The sequence below is a fragment of the Talpa europaea genome, assembly GCF_964194135.1.
Source record: "Talpa europaea genome assembly, chromosome: 4".
NCBI classification, from domain to species: Eukaryota; Metazoa; Chordata; class Mammalia; order Eulipotyphla; family Talpidae; genus Talpa; species Talpa europaea.
In genome coordinates, this window is record NC_140070.1 from 80486021 (window position 1) to 80506297 (window position 20277).

At 35.0% G+C, this 20277-nt stretch overlaps 1 protein-coding gene across 1 annotated transcript; it reads left to right on the forward strand.

Annotated features, from left to right (window-relative positions):
* Positions 1-969: 969 nt before the first annotated feature.
* Positions 970-17046, forward strand: CHMP2B (charged multivesicular body protein 2B; the record flags this gene model as incomplete). The annotated part of the gene is made up of 6 exons (XM_084231900.1): positions 970-1003; positions 9928-10019; positions 12125-12319; positions 14653-14755; positions 16530-16636; positions 16936-17046. 6 exons carry the CDS (start codon positions 970-972, stop codon positions 17044-17046), a joined length of 642 nt encoding a protein of 213 aa, XP_084088026.1.
* Between the last annotated feature and the right edge of the window lie 3231 nt (positions 17047-20277).

Consider the following 20277-nt stretch of genomic DNA (forward strand, 5'->3'; position numbering starts at 1 on the left):
TTTTTAAAGAAATCAAATTGGAGACACTGAAACAGATTTACCAATACGTGTGTTTTCTTAGTTTCCAGCTAAAAGCAGTAAGTAGAAAGGGCTGCATTAAGAAAGTTGCTCCTGGGGTGGGGGTGGGGTTGAGGCTGTGGTTGGGGGTGAGGAGAGAAAGCTGCTCCCTATTTTCTTTCTCCCTCTGCCACCTCCAAGCCTTGCATCTGGATCCCTGGGGCCCCGCACCAGGTGGAGGTGCCCGGGGCCCAGGAGACAGGTCGCGGGCCTCGGGTGCCGCAGGCGGCGTCGCTGCGGGCGCCAGGGAGCTCACTGAGCAAGTCAGGAAGGAAAAGGGCGTGAGCTCTGCTGACAACCACCACCCGGGAACCAACCTCGCGTTCCCACGAGTCCCTGCACTTAGGAAAGTATTCATACTGACAGCAACTAGATGGTCGTAAATCATTTGGTTACGGGAAGACTCACACTTGTGCTAGGACTCTGGGGAACCCTTCTTCCTCCTTACCCCTTCACCTGGAGCAAGGAAGAAAGCGCTAAGCAAGGCTCATCTCCGTCCGCATTCAGCCAGCAAGCCGCACACAGAGCCCCCGACTCCTCCGCCCCGGCCTGACACTCCCCACACCGCGACCGCGAAGGCGCGAGGAGCGGGCAGCAGCCGAGGTGAGGGCAGCGGCGCGACTTCAGGGGCCGCAGTGCGCAGGCGCGCACACACAGCGCGCAGGCGCCGCCTTGAAGTGACTTCTCCAAAAAGTGTCTTAGTTCGCGGTCACCTGAGCTACGGGCGACTCTGCTGCGGTCGACTTCCCGGATACCCGCCCTCCGCGGGCCCTTCCCGGAGAGCCTGACCCCTTCTCCTTCGTAGCCGCTCCGCCACCCCGAACCCGCCAGGGGTCTGTCTGCCCCACTTGTCCTTTCCCAGTCGCGGGCCGGACCGGGCCGAGCCCAGGCGCCCGGGCGCGGTCTCAGACCATGGCGTCCCTCTTCAAGAAGAAAACCGTGGACGGTGAGTTCCCGATTGGGCCAAAGGGCCCCAGCTCTGCCTTTCCCTGGCGTATTTTTGGGGGTTTCCGGCCACGATTTTTACTGCTGCCCGGGGGGCGGGGCTGGAGCCAGTGGCCCCACAGGTGACCGCCCCCCGCGCGTCACTTCTCTGCCTCCCCATCTCTTCTGATTCTCTCACCTCAGCCTCACTTGGGATAATGTAGCTGCTTCTGTCTGACAACACAGCTCCCCTACCCCACCTAACACCCCCCCCCCGTGTTTTTTTTTTTTTTTTCTTTAGTGGGATACTAAGCATTTCGAGGAGGCAAGATACTGCTGTTCCTTCATTTGGTTATTTGGTCAATTTCTGGTTGGTTTCCTCTGCGTGGTTTGTTGCCCCTTCAGTTTGAAGCTGTAATACTTGTAGCATCCAAACCTGAAGTCTGTGTCTTGTGTCTTGAGGTGGGGGAAAGTGAGGGAAGGGAAGACAACAGGCTCCAGTTACAGAATGAACTCGTGTCTGGGTCACTCTTGGCCTGAGAGCACCCCATCATTCTTGATGTGAAATATGCGGCTTGACTGATGTTAGGAGAAGGATAAAAGAAACCCAAGGGAAGTACTTGGATTTAGTTTTCATAATGGATTTTCCCGCTGTCTAAAGTAAGAAATGTGGTATGATCTGCATAGAAGTTCACGTTGTAAGATACTTGGATTCTTTCAGACATTTAGGTCAACGTCATTTTAAGAGAAAAAAGTGAATGTACAAGAATATACAGATTTGTGTCATGAGTAATGTCTATTATGGATGTTTATGTAACATTAATCTTGATATTTTCAGTGAATCAGTTCACTAAAATTGAAATCAGTTATTGAACTTATTTAAACATCGAGGTTCCCATTTAATGTTGAGTCTAGGTAGTTGCTGATTCAATCAAATAATCACTTCTTTGTAAGGGTCTAACTGCCACAAAAGGAGCAGTGGTAGCTAGACAGTGATTGGTACAAACAGGGTCCTCAGTCCAGACCTGGGGGAATTATTTCATTCCTTTGTATTGACTATCCCAGGGCCAACAAAATTATTTTGGGGAAGATAACAAAGACATCATCTTTCCCCTGCCACTCTACCCTTCACTTCAACACATAATGTCATTTTACTTTATTTTATCACACAGAATAATACATTTTTGCTTATCCTGAGTGGATGAAAACATTTTTTTGATTTTTTGACTTTTTATTAACTGAAAAGTACCCTTTACAATATCTAAATAACTACCAAGTTGGTATAAGATCTGATACAATTATGTGGAATGGGTATTATGTGTGTTTTTCCAAAATGCTGTTTAATATTTACAGAATACTTTTATGTTTTCTGTATTTCTGTACCAAAATTGTGATCATCAGTTTTTGTTTAGTCCTTGGAGGGGGTGGGGCGCCGGGGTGGGGGTTGGGGGGGTATTTTTTGTTTTGGTTTTAAGTAGTGAAAATTTTTATGTAACAGAGGAAAAGGATTATATCTTTTTAATGTAATGTTACAAATTAAATTAAAAATTTAATTAAAAGCCAGTCATTCTAGCTTTAGTTTTTTAATAGCTATCAAATATTTTCAAAGACATAACTATCAGTTCTGTATTCATTTGCTGTGCCTCCTGGTGCTTTTGAATATCTAGTGACTATGTACTTGAAGTACAGAGCAGAATTTAAAAAAAAAAAAAAAAGGCAATGAGGGCTGTGCAGGGAAGATATTTAATTTTATACTCATTTTAATTTTATACTCATTTACAGTTGGATAAATTCAGCCCAGGAAATCATATTTTGCTAAATAAACTGGGGGGGGGGGCGGCAGAATTGGAGACCTGAGGACTTGAGCTATGCTACTGAATTAAAGGTCTCTGTATGGAATTTCTAAATGTAAATTTGACCACCATGTACATTTACTGTAACTACAAATTGCATGTTTGGTATTTTCCTAAATTATCATGTCAATTCAGATCACTTAATGATCTCTTAATTATAATTTCATCATCTTGATATAGAGATTTACTGATGTTTTTACTTCTTGTTTTATTAAAAAGGTTTGCTGTTTTGTTTTAAAGGTGACAGCATTCTTCTTAGCTGTAATGAGGCTATGTATTATGAAATTTAATGTAGTTTTATGCATTTCTCCCAGAACCTTTGGACTTGTTGGTTATTGATCATAGCATCTTTTACTGTATGCTGTCTTTGTATCTGGTTCAGCAGTAATGAAGTTCTGATATGTAATGGAATTCTGTAACTGTTTATAGATCTGAAGAATAATTGAATCTTTTTGTCTCTTTGGATTGGCTGGAAGAGTTACATACTGTATCATTAAAGACTACTGCTCATGTAAATTACAAAGGGAGACAACATTACAGCACTTATTACTATTCAGAGTAATGTTTAATTCATTTTTGACACAGAGATGAACAAGTCTCTGCAGTGTATACTTTGTTACAGAAATTAATGAGAATTGTACCTCAATGGTATAGAAGAGAAAGATTATTTTGAATTTGAAATTACAATTGAGTACTTGGTTTTCCTTCTACTGATTTGTAAGATATATATAGCAAACACAACCACACTGTATATAAATGTGCTTATCTACATTGTGGTTTTTTTTTTTTTTTCCCAGAAGTGTACAAATGATGGCCTGCTTATTGAAGCTAGTTCTGAACCTGTTAATCAGGATGCCATTAGGACTTGTCATACAACTAAACATGCCTTTTAAAAATTGAAGTTCTTTAAGCACTATGTAATTTTTGTCTGATATCCTCAGTAAAAATAAATTTGTGGTCCCTGCTGTATACCATTGTGTTAGTTAGTATTTTATTTAATTTTCACAAAACCTGTAAGATAAGTCCTATTATTACCCTCACTTAATAAATGAGAAAATTGAAGGGCAAGGGATAAATAACTTGCCCAAGATCATACAACTACTAAATGACATACCTAGGACCTCATCCCTTTGAATAATATTCTTATTAGATGCCCTGTGGCACAAGTTAATTTTTGCTGTTATTACGAAATATGTGGAATTCCCAACTTTTAGTATACCCTTTGTCTGTGAACCAGACTCCTTTGTCTCAGAATCAGTGGGAGAAGTTGAACTTCTAACAGTGGTAAAACTGGAAACAACCCTCCTCTTCCTGAGTCTCCCTTCACCCAGCATTTCTTAGGAAGTGTGATCATTTTCTTTTTTGTTCTTGAAGGAGTCTTCTGTCTCTACTTTTTTATTGCTTAGAAGCTCCTCATTCTACAGCAGTTTGCTTTACATTTCATGTAATGAAAACTTGTTCATCAGTGACTTGTGGATCCTTAAATCCTATAGCCATTTTATAGTGAGCATCTCTTGGGCGTGTGTTTTATTTTTGATGCTGATAATTTCTTACTTGTATTTCTCTCATCTTCCATGGCATAACACTCTGAAATTTTCTCAATTTCTTCTGACCACTTTTCCTTCTCTTTTCAAGTTTTTTTTTTCTTTTTGTCTTCCCACTTTATTTTTCTATAGCAACCATGACACAGAGTCTGGTATTTATTCTCATGCACCCATTTCTTACCTTTCAGTCTACAGGTATATGAGATTGTTCTTTCAGAGGTACTTTCCTTTTCCTTCCCTCACTTATCTAAGCTGAAAAATGCCCTTTGAAGTTTTCTGAACAGAAGCTAGTACCGGTGTTGATGACTAAACTAGTAGACCTTCTTGAATTCCAGAGTGTATGTTCTGCATGTTACACTTGAGCACTCTTGGGGTGTAATCCTGAACTGCCCTCCAAGCTTGAGAAAGATCCCTCCTCTCTTCCCACAAAAAATAAACAATCTCTTTAAATAGCCTTACTCACAGCAAGGGAGTGACCATATTTATTGTTGATAATTACTTTTTGCTTTAATCCTCAAATGTGCAAATTATATGTAAATGAGAAGGGTCTGGAAGTCCAGTAATAATTCAAGTTGGGGCTTGGCCTCAAGTCCCAGCAGAAGATTCAAATGAGCTAGGCTGGACCACATGGGAGTACCATTTTTGTTTTGCTTTTTTTTTATTTTATGGCTCTCTCCACCTCCACCCCCCTCCAAGCAGATAGACCTATTGACTTAGAACAATAGAAGACAGAAAGATTATTTCTGCCTATATTTTAAGTCCCCAATTTTAAATCTGTGATTTTATCACTGTAGTGCAAACATATGTATTTCATGCAGTAAGGAGAGCCTTGAACGACTAATGGGCAGAGTGTCACTAACTTACGTGGACTTGTGTAAGTGTTGTGCTGGGTGTGGGAGGGCAGAGGGTGGTGGGTGTGGCAGCCTCTAAACCCTTTTAGCTCACTCTCAACAGAGAGCTTACCATATTCTTACCCATGTACCACTGTCATTTCCACTGTTCCACCATAATTTTCTCCTATCACCTGCTATGAATGCATCACAGCAAGCCCCACACAGTAGATGAAGTACAGGAGTATAAAAATTCAGGCCATACTATTTTGCCTAGAGGAGGAACAGCAGATGAGCAAGTGCTAAGTACTTCATCTCTTCTAGATATCAGTGCCCACAGATGTCTCTGGCATTGTCTTGACTCAGGATGAAAAAAGAACAATGCAGAAAATTATAGGGAAAAATCAGATTATTTTAGTGCTCCATCTATTCAGTGAAGTAAGATACCTATCCTATTTCAGATTTTACTATTGTTAGATTATCAACTAACTTTCTTGATAACCAGTAGATTTTATTATGTTTTAAAGGAATATATTAATTTTATCTATTTAAAGTAAATCCTTTTGTATTTCAAATATATGTTTGTATTTCTTTACAAATACATATTTGTCTCAGATTCATTCTGAATAATCTAGAAAATCATTAAATGTGGATTTAGTATAAGAATTGCTTTTTAAAAAGAATAATGTTTGTTTTATAGTATATATCTATCATCCCATATGAAAAAAATGTTTTACTCGCTTTTCCTACTTACCATAATATGTTTTAAAGTGTTATGACTGTGTTTTAGTATGTAATAGTAGATACTCTCAGTTTATAGCTTAGAGCTGTTTAAATATTAATAGGTCTGTTAACAACTATGAAGCTGTGGAATATGCGGTAGTTAATTTTCTTTATTTTACCTTCTCTAATATACAGAGGTAGTTATAGTATACATCGTTGTATAAAATTAAGAAAAGTGAAACTTTGATTAAATTACATGTCTTACTAAAAATTACTGTCTTAATATTTGTTTTTCAACAAAGATGGCAATATCTGTTTTCTACTTTCTGATTTTCTGACACTAACAGGGAGTCTCCAACAATTCAATTCAGTACTGATTAACACTGAGGATCTGGAGTGAGCACAGGTCCCACAGGGTAAGGGCTCAGTCTCATAAGACTATCCTCATAAGACACCAGTCACAAATCCCTGGTACCACCAGGACTCTGAAAGCCAGCTGTAAGATCCAGGTCCTCCTCACAACTTTGCTAATTTGCTGTAACAACTCTTAGAATTCAAGAAAGTGCTTTACTTACTACTGCCAGTTTATTGCAAGAACACAACTCAAATGGAAGCAAGGTATTGGGTTGGGGGAGTGACGGTGTCATGTTTGCATGCCCTCTGCAGCTCGTTACCTTCCTAGCAGTGAACGTGTTCAACAACCCTGAAGTCTCCTAATCACTTTGCTCAAGAGTTTTAATATCCCAATCTCCAACCCTTCTCGCCTCTCCTGAGGTCAAAAGGTGAGGCTAAAAATGCCCACCCTCTAAGTATTTGGTCTTTCTGGTAACCAGCCCCATCCTGAAGCTACATAAGGGACCCACGTTGTTAACCATTAGACATTCCTGTCACTCAGAAAATTTGAAAAGTTTTAAGAGCCCATATCAGGAACTCAGAACAAAAACCAAATACACATTTTTCAAAACACCCTATTAAAGTTTAATAATTAACGTTTATTTAATTAAACTAATGTGTGTTTTAATTAAACACACCTAATTAAAGTTTATCAATCTTAATGGAATTATAGATATTAGCAATTAAGGCTTTGAGCATTTGCTTTACACCTGTGTCAACTGTCTCGCCATAATTCATTAATGTGATTCTCTTTTAGCTCAGTATTCTTGTATTTTAGAAGACCATCTTGCTTTAGAAGACCATCACCACTATCTCAATACTAACACTTCATCTTATGCTAGTTGAGTTTAGAGAGACTTTTTTGTGCACAAAAGGATTATATGCTAAAATTTTAATAATTTCAGTTTTGATTTAAAACATACTTTCTATTGAAAAGTAGGATTAATATTTGCAAAATAGGGAACAAGTCCAAAAGAAGAAAATTGGGTCTGTTTGTGGATGAAAAGGCTTATAACGTCTTTGAAAGGGAACTTTCCTTACTGTTATGTTTAGTGTTGGTCTGTAGTTATCTGAGGAAGGATAGCTTATACTGTGGACCAGTTTGGCCCCCCTAGAATTTCTGTGTTCAGTTTCTACCTGCTAATGTGAATATATTTGGAGATAGGATCTATAATAGAGGTAACTGACATTAAATGCGGTCATAAGAATAGGGTCCTGATGCAGTAGTGTCTTTCTAAGGAGAGGAAGACATACCAGGGATGAACATACACAGAGAACAGACCATGTGAGGAGACAGCTAGAAGGTCATTGTCTTCAAGCCATAGAGAGAGACTGCAGAAGTCAAACTTGTCCATACTTTGATCTTGGACTTGGACCCTTCTTTTACTTCTTCTTTTTTTTTTTTTTTAGCAAAATACTTCTGAGATTTATCCATGTTGTAGTGTGTATCAGTATAACTTTCTTTTTATCATGCAATAATGTTCTATTATATGTGGTACATATATACACAAACACACACACACATTTACTGTGCTTTGTTTTATATAGTTATCTCTTCATACACATTTGGGTTGTTTCCAACATTTGGTTATTGTAAATAGTTGCTTTTGTGAATATTTGTGTAGAAGTTTTTGTTTGCGTACCTATTCTTTTGGGTATATATACCTACAAGGTAACTGCTGTATCATAAGATAATTTTATGTTTAACTTTTTGAGGAATCCTCAAACTGTTATCCATTGTGGCTGAAACAATTTACATCAGTACCAGAAATGTACAAGAGTTCCAGTTTCCACATTCTCATTAACACTTGTTATTTTCCTTTTTTTTTTTTTTTGTAGCTATTCCAATGAATGTGGAGTGGTGTCTCATTTCCTTAAAGGCGAATAATATTGTTTTTTAAAGGCGAATAATATTTTTTAAAGATTTATTTATTTATTTATTTATTTATTTATTTTAAACATTTTTTTTTTAATTTTTTTTTTTTTTAAAGATTATTTATTTATTTATTTATTTATACATGCACTGGGTAGTCAGAGGCGCAGGAGGGTGAGAATTCACCAGAGCCAGAGCAGAGAGGAGAACAGGCAGAGTGATGAAGGACACTGCTGAGGGGAGCAGCGGGCGGCAGGAGAGGTCTGCGCGCCATGTGGGACCCTCGCCTGGCAGCCGGGGATCGAACCAGTGCTGCAGAGGCTGTGGGTAGCTTCGCAACCCAGCGGCTCAACCACTGCGCCACCTGGGAGGCCCTAAAGATTTATTTATTTATTTATACAAGCACTTGGTACAATCAGAAGCGTGGGAGGGTGAGAGAATTCACCAGAGCCAGAGCAGGGAACAGAACAGGCAGACCGATGAAGTACACTGCTGAGGGGAGCAGCGGGCTGCAGGAGAGGTCTGTGCGCCATGTGGGACCCCCGCCCCGAGGCCGGGGATTGAACCGGTGCTGCAGAGGCTGCGGGCAGCTTCGCAACCCCGCACTCAACATCTGTAATATTATTAAATAATAATAATATTATTTAATAATATTAACCATTATAATAATAATATTAAACATCTTTTTCATGTGTTTATTTACCATTTGTCTGTGTTTCTTTATTTGCTGGTGATTTCAGTGTCATAGCTAAGAATCCACAGCTAGATCCCAGTCATGCATGTTTACTCCTGTGTATTCTTAGAGTTTTATGACAACCTGTTATGTTTGAGTCATTAATCTCTTTTTGAGTACATTTTTTTCTATGGTGTGAGGTAGAGGCCCAATTTAATTCTTTTTCATTTGGACACACGGTTGTCCCAGCACCAGGGACTATTCCTTCTGTTGTTTACTAAAAAGCAAACTCTAGTGGAGTGATTACAATTCCTGATTCAGGAGTAAATACACCTGGATCCAAGTCTGGCAGTACTGCTTACTACCTTTGTGGCCTTGGGCTAGTTATTTAAACTTTCAACACTCAATTTTCTTGTATATAAAATAATATAAAAATGTGTAATATTATTATATACATTACAGTAGATAATGAACATTATAGCATTATTATGAACATTATATTGTAATGACATATGAAAACACATAGACCATGTGTTCCAGACAATGAGATCATTTGTGGCAAGCTTTAACACCAATATCTGTGATCCTTTAAAGAAATTACTGAGGTCTGCTTTCCACTCTGTTATGATAACTTGGTATTAAAGAAAAGAAGACTTAATAAGCATATGACATGTCATCCTTTCTGGAATTTCATAAAGTACTGGAGAATAAGGAGAGATGAAAAGGGTGTGTGGTTTTGTTTGTATGATATATATATGCCACATAAAACATTGTATACTAATCAGTTCTCTAAGGGAATATTTTATTGTGATTTATATATATTTTTGGTTAAACCACAGTCTGTAGCATATTTGTACTCTTGTGATTTTTATATAGTTAGTATTCATAATGCAATTTTTAATATTTGACTAATTTTTATATATTGAAAGACAATTTGCCATCTTGTAAAAAAAATAAATTTTTTTTCTAAATTGAGGTCTCTGAGTTCAGTATTTTAAGTGGCATTGAAGACAATTTTACAACCCATGCATTTAGATTTCTTTTGTTGTTCTCATAGATGTAATAAAGGAACAGAATCGAGAGTTACGAGGTACACAGAGAGCTATAATCAGAGATCGAGCAGCTTTAGAGAAACAAGAAAAACAACTGGTAAGTTGAACATTAAATTTCAGTTTAACTTTTTAAACAAATTTGGAAATTAGTGTTGTGATAATTAGCTCACTAGGAAAAGGACACATGCATGGCAGGTGGTCAGTGATTTACTATAGTAACAAATGGCATTTAATGCCTTCTTGTATTTTCTGTTTACCTTTGTTTATTGTGTCTTTCTGCAGACTTTTATCAGGATTCTGCTTATTATAAAAGCAAATTATTCTTCAGTTTGTTTAAGTCATGAATGCCTAGGAAAAAATACTGCTCAAAACAGAGCTATCACTTTCTCAGTTAACAAAGATAAAATAGTCCTTGAAAACAAGAGAGGGTTACAAGGAAATAATTTTGTTAACTCTTAGGTGTCTTAACTTCATATGTTAATGATCTTTGTTTTAGCAATGTACTTTTTTAAGTAGACTGTCTTGTGTGTTGCTCATCTTTGAATATTTTATGTTCTTTTTAAATGTAAGTTGCTTAAATATTTTTCAAAAGCACCATGATTGAATTATAATAGCTATACAATAAACTATGTTTAATGTACAATTTGATACATTTTTGACATGTGTAATAATTATTACTATAATCAAGATAACATATCCATTATCCCCAAGAGTTTCTGTATTTTAAGCCCTCTTGTCTCTTTCCTCCCCATTTAGGCAAAAATAATCTGTCACTGTAGATAAATTTGTATTTGTTAGAATTTTATTTAAATGGAATCATAATATTAATTCTTTGTGTCTTTTTTACTCTTAATTACTTTAAAATTACCTTTGTCAGTGTTAATTGCTTTTTGTTGACAAATGTTATCCATTGTATGGATTCCATAATTTATTTACCAGCCAATGGACCTTTGGTTAATAACATGTTTGTTTCTCCATTTATTTAAATCTTTTTTTTTTTTTTTAAAGATTTATTTATTTATTTATTTATACACGCACTGGGTACAGTCAGAAGCGCGGGATAGTGAGAGAATTCACCAGAGCCAGAGCGGAGAACAGAACAGGCAGAGTGACGAAATACACTGCTGAGGGGAGCAATGGGTGCGGCAGGAGAGGTCTGTCGCACCATGTGGGACCCTCGCTGGCTGCTGGGGATCGAACTGGCACTGCAGAGGCTGCGGGCAGCTTCACAGCCCAGCGCTCAACTGCTGCGCCACCAGGGGAGGCCCAATTTATTTAAATCTTTAATTTTCTTCAGCAATGTTTGTACTTGAAAATTTATAGTTTTTACACTTCTTAGATTTATCCCTAACAACTTCATATTTTTGATGCTAAATGATATTTTAAAAACAAACTCAATTTCTAACTTTTTGCTAATGTTTAGAAATCTCTTAAATTTTTATGTTGATCTTGAATTCTATAACCTTATTAAACCCACTTGTTCTAACAGTCTGAGCAGATCTATCAGATTTCTACATAATCATGTCATTTGTGAATAAAACTTTTAATTTTCCTTTGGAATCTTGATAACATTTTGTTCTTTTTCTTACCTTATTACAGTGTCTAGAGGTTCCACTGTAGTATTAAATAGAATTGGCAATAGCAAACATCCTTACATTTTTTAATGATGTTAGGAGGAAAAATATTTAGTTTTGCACCATTAGGTGTGATACTAACTAGGGATTTTTTTTCTACATGTCCTGTCCCAGGTTTGCTAAGTTTGCTAAGACATAATCAGGAATGTATTTCATTACTTTTTTTCCTTTTATTTTGGGAGGAGGGAGAGTGTACAGTAGCAGCTCTACTGATTTATTTTCCAAAGTTGGAATCAAATTTTTGCTCCTTAGATAAATTCCATTGGTAAAGTTTTTTTTTTTTCCTTTTTTTTTTTTTTTAGTTTGCTGAAAATTTATTAGGCATTTTTGTATCTGTGGTGTTGTTCACTCTATGTATTATTTTATATTTGTGGATGATAGCAGTGCTCTCCTCTTGTAAACATGTAGAATAAATTGTCCTTTCGAATTAGTCTTTCTATGACTTTATGACAACTTCCCTTCATGATTAGGAAAAAAGGGTATATGTATATTTAGTCTATTCTTCTGAAAAAAATCATTCAGGACTACTCCTCAATTGTTTTATTCTCCTTTTTATTTACTCTCTTAGGAATTAGAGATTAAGAAAATGGCTAAGATTGGTAATAAAGAAGCTTGTAGAGTTTTAGCCAAACAGCTTGTACATCTCCGGAAGCAGAAAACAAGAACTTTTGCTGTAAGTTCAAAAGTCACTTCTATGTGCACACAAACAAAAGTGATGAATTCCCAGATGAAGATGGCTGGAGCAATGTCTACTACAGCAAAAGTAAGTGCTGAACTTCAATCACCTGCCTGAACAGTTGAGTAGAGTGATCTGAAGATTTTGCAGAATTCTTTTAAGACTTAGGTTTCAAAATGTAGGGAGAGGACATGATGATGAAGAGCAAAAAGCAAAAAAAAAGTTAAAGAGAAAGCGTAAGGTTTATGTTAGGAAAATGGCATAACAGTTAACTTCTTATCATGGCAATTATATCCTATAAAATTGGGAACATAAAATTAGTGGATATGAAACTGTTGCTCTTAGGGGAAATGTAGGCTTATATTCCAGTGAGCCTTTGTTCTCAACATTCTTGTCAGCTAGTCTATATCTTGTATGCGTGCTTCTATTGAAAGCCATCATATTTTATACATATTGTTGACTCATTAACACTGAACTCATGGTCTGTGAGCATGAGTTATCACTTATGCCTAAGTCAGCAGCACTATCACTTATGCCTAAACAAACCTTATCTAACAAATATCCTTTTTCCATAAGGCGCATCATAGCCTTCTTGCTCTTAGGAACACTAGATGACACTTTAGCACTATGCTTAGGAGACATTTTAAGTAGCTAGAACACCAACAAAAGGCACCAAAATGTGGTATTAAATAGATCAAAAGGACCCTTGTTTATAGTCTGAAAATGTGTACATTTGGCAACTCTTATTTTTTGCTGCTCTTCACATGTTCCATGAACTATAAAAGAAGTGTGAGTATTGACTTGAGGTTACAAATAAATTTTAGTGAGCAGGCAGATTTACAAATGTGGACTCCACAAATAATGAGGATTAACTGTAATTGCTAAGACTGTAAAATATATGAAAATAGAATGTGTCCATTTTAGGTACCAGTAAGTACAGTGACACATGTTCTTTGAAAAAGAGAACCTTTCAGTTTTCAGTGAATACAGTGAATTTCTAAATTTTACAGTGACAATCACTTGTCTTCCTTTTTTGGTTTTACAAATTGGAAGATCTGAACATGTCCTATTCAGGGAACGATCATGTGTGAAGATTATACACCTGGGCTGGATAACTTTTCAATTATATTGAGGAGGGAAGGCTACTCATTTTGCTATTTTATGCAAGTTGTGGGGTAGGAAAAAGTATTTAATGTGGTCTAGACATATAGAGATGTCTGGGTTAGAATTTTCACATTATATCATTGTCGTTATCACTATATTTAGTATTATTTACAGTAATGTAAGTTGCAAGTAAAATAATGTCATTGACACTAATAAATATGAAATACCGTATATGATAGGTAGGAATTAACAGGGCCACCTACTCTAATCTGGAGTTTCAGGGGTTACATCCTTAAAAAAGTGGTATATAAATGGAAATCTGAAAATCTGAAGTGATGATAAAGAAAACAAACTGAGAAGAGCAGTCCAAATGAGGGATGCATGTGCGAAGGTCCTGTGGCAGAAGAAGGCATGGCATATTTAAGGGAATGAAAGCTTAGTGTGGCTAAAGTACAGCGGTGTAAAATGAGACGAGAGACCAGCAAGGCTCATTTCATAGTTTAGTCTTATTCACCAATTATGAAATTTAGCTTTTAATACTAAGAGCAGTGAAAAGCCACTGGTGAATTAGATATGTGTGGGCTAATGAGGGACAAGGCTGTGGAGTGTAATTCTTGAAAAGATTATTTTGACTGTAGCATTCATATAGACTGACTGAGAAAAGACTGTGTTTGCAATATTATTTTTATTTTATTTTCTATTAGTGTTTTTTAATACTGAACTAACTATATAAATACACGCATATACGCACGCACACTAAATGTATTGACTGTACTTGATAACATTAATCTCTTTTAATGAACTAAGTTGTGAACACATACCATAGGGGAATTATTTTCACATATTTTTGCAAAGTTAACTGTTCATTTTTTAAACCATAGTTTAAAATATACCAATAGATTATATGTATGTTAGCATATTCTTTTAAGGTTAGAAATTTAAAAAGTTAATGAAAAAATTTTTAAAAGTTAAAAAAATTAATTGAGATATTTTGTGCTTGACATGTAATAGGCAGCTGTAGTTTTACCACTTGAAAAGCAATGAATTTTATGTTGATTTTTTTACTATGTAGTTTTTTGCCTACTGTTTAGAGGAGGCATTTCACATTGGTCTTTATTGTATAGGCATTAAGCAGATGGCTTCCAAATGAGTATTTCATTTCTTTCCTAGAATATTTAACTCTCATATGTTTTATTATGGCAGGAACATATATCTTTAAAAAGCCTGTCTCTATTTGGTGTGTTCCCTTTGGACTTATTCCACAGTAAAATTTTCATTATTATGTAGCTAATATGAATCTTTTCATATGTTTAAAGACTATGCAGGCAGTTAATAAGAAGATGGATCCACAGAAGACATTACAAACTATGCAGAATTTCCAGAAGGAAAACATGAAAATGGAAATGACTGAAGAAATGAGTAAGTTCAAAAAATTACAATGAAATGTATAGTGTTCGCATCTTTGAATTAGTTAAGTTTATATACTAGCATGCTCATATGCTTGTCCATAAAAACACAAATAATGCAGTAAGAAATGATAACAGCACTCTTCTAGATAGATGTCTATATTGTAACTTCAATATATTTTTAAATTGGGAATGTATAAAACTCAAAATTCCATTAACATTTAACTGAATATGGCATAATATGTTATGCCATATTGGCCCCAACAGTTTTACTGTATTGATTAGTGGACAAAAAGCACATTCTATTATATAACTTTCTGGTATAAATTAGGTAGTTTCAGAGTTGTGTTGATTTTTCATATCTCGTACTTTAGCTCTGTTTATATTAGAGGTAGAGATAATGGAACTCATTTTTTCCTTTTTCCCCTTTCCATGTTATTTAATATTTCATTTTCTTCTTTTTGAGTATAGACTAAGTGCATGTGGTATAAAGAAACCAAACCATCTCTTTCTACATCACACCACCTAGATGTATATTCCTTCCTATGTTATTCATATTTTACAAGCATGAGATCACATTACATGTACAGTTTTCAATCTTACTGTGCTTTCAAACAAAAAAAAAATTGTATAACAAGAGCATATACTTATAAACCTAATCTTCTCTAAAGTCTTTTTTAAAAAATGGCTTTCATATTGTGTAACATCAGTATACCCTAATTTATCGAACCATTCTTACTTTGGTCAATAAGAGCATTTTAAATTTTTCAAGTCTCCATAGAGTATTAACTTTTATACATCTTTTGGTTCATACTATCATATTTTTCCCAGAATGATTATACCAATCTTTATTTTACCCATGCTGAATGTGGGACCCTTCACAGAATCCTGATCAATAATGAATTATTGCTTACATAATTCAAAACTGGTATTATTGTTTTGCAAAGATATTTTCTAATAGTCTTAGAACTTTCTAGGGATATATCTATTTGTTTCTGCTTGTAAGTTAGCATTTTAATTTAATGGTTTCTCATGTAAACAATAGTAGCTAATTAAATTACTAGGACGACTAAACTCACCATTGTTCTAATATTCTATTTCAGAATACTTATTTCCTTTTAGGGTTTAATGATACTGTATCTTTGTAAGTCAGAAATTCTTTAGTTTTCATTTTAAACCTGTATTGTTTTTATTTTGAAAGATATATATGTATTTGAAACATCATTAGTTAATTGTTAATGACTGAGAGAATTGTCATCTGTGTAATGATCATAGTATCTAACATGTTTATGTGGTTTCCTTTGATGGCACAGGTGTGAGAAGATTTTATCAAAGGAATTAACTTTTCCATTAAGCTATAATGGAGAAACTCTATAAGCGTGTACTTAAAACTCACATCTACCACAGTTGTTCTCATTTATATTTTAGTACCTTGCAAGTGATTTTAAAATAATGGTAATTATTGGTTGGTCATTTTTTAGTAAGCTAGTAAAGTGCATTAGCATTAGTATTTTCATCAAAAAATAAATTCAAAATTTAAATCTTTTTCCAAAAAGAATTATATTTTGCAGTGAAATGAACATTAGTCCTTATCAGTACCTCAAAAATGAATTTATCAATTAACCTCACTGACACTTGAAAGTGACCTTTGTGGTTTGTTGGTTCACTTAAATTTGCCCTTTTTATAATATACAAAATATATGCAGTGTTGAAACGCTTCTACTAAAAATGTAAGCCTAACAGATTCTGTTTGAAAGTAACTGCTTTGTTTCTCCCCTATCCCCAAGTCAATGACACACTTGATGACATCTTTGATGGCTCTGATGATGAAGAAGAAAGTCAAGATATTGTGAATCAAGTTCTTGATGAAATTGGAATTGAGATCTCTGGAAAGGTAGGAATGTCATCTTTTCTCAGTGGAAACAGTTTCTACCATTTTTGTCAATTTGTCCTTTACTGTTAGGTATACAACTTAATATTTGTAAATTAAGCTTATTTTACAGCATTGTTCTAGCCCAATGTAATATCTTACATTAACTAAGAAATAATTCATGTAATTATAATTATATAATGTGATGCATAAGATAGATGACAAACATGAAGAGTCTAGACAGCATGGAAGCAGACACAACAATTGGAGTAATCAAAAAAATAATGATGTACCTTTTTTTCCTTTTCCTCCCTTTAACATAGATGGCCAAAGCTCCATCAGCTGCACGAAGCTTACCATCTGCCTCTACTTCAAAGGCTACTATATCTGATGAAGAGATTGAACGACAGCTCAAAGCTTTAGGAGTAGATTAGCCAAAAAAGCCATATTTTGCTTACTTCTAATTATTTAGTATAAACCAGGCACAATGCAGATTTTTTTCCTTTTACAAAACACATTTCTTTTGCAAAAATGAGGACCACGAGTGAACAGTTGTTTCCTAACCCATGGCTATTTTGAATCTTTTGCCAAAGAATGACAATGATGCAAAAATGGGAACAGTTTGGATTTTAATTAGAACTATTTAGGAGTGATGATGTGTAAAAACTTGACTTTTTTCTGCATGGCATAAAAAAATTATATTCATTACTTAGTGTCATTTATGTTCTAAATCTTTTTACATTGAATACAAAAATATTGTTAAGTGCCATAAGGCGCTGACTTAGCGAAACTTGTAAAAATATTAAAGTATATAAATTAATTCTGTATCTGTTGCTTGTCCTTTATAAGTGGTTGGATGTTATGACCATAGGCTGTTCAGCTGCCAAATTATTTTTAAATGATCTAAAAGAAGAGTGCTATTTAAACATCTGTCTTAAACAAAAACTGTCATGAGCTTTTCTTTTTTCCTTTGGGAGAACATTCCAGTTGGTAAGTTTATTACCTTTCAGAATGTGCTTGGCACCTGCCTTAAACAGCACAGACATAATGTGCACATTCTTAAATTATTTTAACTGGCAGAAAAGAATTGCATTTTAAGCTAAAATTGAGGTCTCTTACAAAAATTACCCAGACTCTCTTTTGTAAAGCATGTAAAATTGAATATAATTAGCAAAAACTGTGACTGAACTAGCAAATACAAAAATTGAATTAACAACATTTTATAGTAATAAAACAAGATATTCTGATCTTTCTTCCAAGAACTGTGATTTTCTCCACATGAATTATAACCTCTGTTTAATCTCAAAGTGTGTTATTGTTATATTGAACACTCTAAACTGAAACATCATTCTCAGTTAAATAACACTACAAAGACAATACTAACCCTAAATTTTAAAATAAAAATTAACATTTTTCCTTGTTAGATAAACTACAACCTTGTCAGAAATTACTGCCTAGATGTGTATTAATGTATAAGCAGTACTTTTTAAAGTAAAGTTGCTACGTTATTTAATGTACAGTATAGCGAGGGAGGGAGAATGACGAAATAGCAGATTAGAGTGAGAATCTAGAATTAGATTAGTTCTGAAAAGTGATAGTGTATATTATGGGTTATAGCACATCCAACCATTAAAAACTCTGGAGATCAGATAATATAACATGCTTAATTTGAGGTGACAGTTTGAACTAGTACAACATAAATACATTTTAGCACTAGTATACATGTAGCATATGGATTGGTGGAAAAAATGAAAAGCTGAACTATATAGATTATAATCCATAAACCATTTTATCATGTTCAAAGACTATTTCATTAATTGTTAGTATTCAATAGAGTTTCCCTGAACAATGAGGAGTCAAAACATTTTATTGGATTAGGGCATATTCACCCAGAATATGCTTTTTGATTCTTGGATGTACATAGTAATGCCAACTAACTTTATTTACTTTCTTGTTTACATGTGGGGGCTTTTGTTTTTAAAAATTATTTTGTTAAAAAAATACCAATAAAAATTTATTGCTGTTATACTTGGTTCCCTTTATCTCTTTTGTTCTGTTTTTTTTTTTTTTTTTTTTGGCTTTTGATAAAACTTTCTGCATATTTGGTACTTTTTCTGAAGAATGATTTTCACCATTTTCCTGGAACATATAGATAACACTGCTACTTAGATTTTGACAAAAATAGTCTTTTTAAAAATTAGCAGTAAATGCAGGACTGAGAGGTGTGAATGGAGCAGCCTAAGTATTGGTGGTTTCACATTAATTCCTTTCCTAGAACTTACAGGGATAAACATTTTTAAATCTTAATCTTAAATATGTGAGTTTTGATGATTTCTTTCATTTTGGTCAAACAGATGCCACAGAAGACTCTGGGACCCATAGGCAGAGCAGAGTCATTCATTCTGACTTGGCTACATTTATAAATGTTCTGGGGGCAATTTTTACAATGACTATAATTTTATAATAATGCTATTTTGTTTAAAACATTTCCTTTTGGACCCTTATGACTAGGAAAAAGGATTCTTATACATTGGGCATAATGATTTTCTTTAAACTTGTTTTACCTAACTCCTTTTTTAGAAAAAAATTTAATAACTGTATTCAAATCAGAGGTTGCTATCAAAAAGGCTGCACCCAGTGTTATATAGGTTATATTCTGTTCTTATATGTGTAAGTCTTAGAGGTGATTTCAGAGTATCAGAGGCAAGTAAAATGGACAAAAATGTTAATACTAATGGTAACACCCGGCTTAGAAGACATGAAGAAAAGTTCATCTGTCATATGACTGTTGCACAGACTACTCTGCTCTGAAGGGGAGTCTCGTATGGATGGCAGGACCTGGTGGAAAGGCACGCAAGCTTGTGACCATATCGACAAGAGGCAGAAATCTGGCAGCATATGTTATATGACCTGCACAGTGATACATATTTTACTATTCGTATTTTAATCCCTTTAGAAGCAACCGGCACTCTTCCCTTATACACAAGTACATTCTTTACTAGCCCAATAGCCACAAATCTAGTCTGAGCCTTCTGGGCCTAATTTAAGTATGTACTCCTGTTTTAAACACTCATATATCCAGATCTAAAGAAAGATCTATGAGGACTTTCTTTGATATCCTTTCTCTGCATGAATAGGTTTTTGCAGCTACAGAAAAACAGATCAGCTTTCCAATTTCCTCTCTGTTGAAGCTGAGTCCTATAAAGGGAATTGAGTCCATTTTAAACTTTAGTTCCTTTAAGCGTCAACTGGATTAAATTTGCCTTAGAGAAAGCCTGAGGGTTGCAAAGTCTGATTTCAAGTACTTTATTGTTGAAACACCACACACATTCCTCCCTCTGAGCCCTAAAGAGTGAAACTATTTAAACAAATTTTTTTTCACCATTAGAGAAAGAAAGGTAAATTTATGAATAGTTTGTCAACCACTTCTACCAGGTAAAATTGAATGTAACAATCAGTGTTACATTCATGTGACAAACAGATCTTCCCATGCTAATGGACTACTGAATTTCTTAAGATTTACTACTGAAGAACTCATAAAAATTTAAAGAGGAAAAGATTATGGTTAAAATTGGCTATTGATATCTATTCTCAAAAGTATGAGCACATTTATACTACATAGAAAATTGCATCTCTTATTTGTTTAATTGCAGTTTAGGAATCTA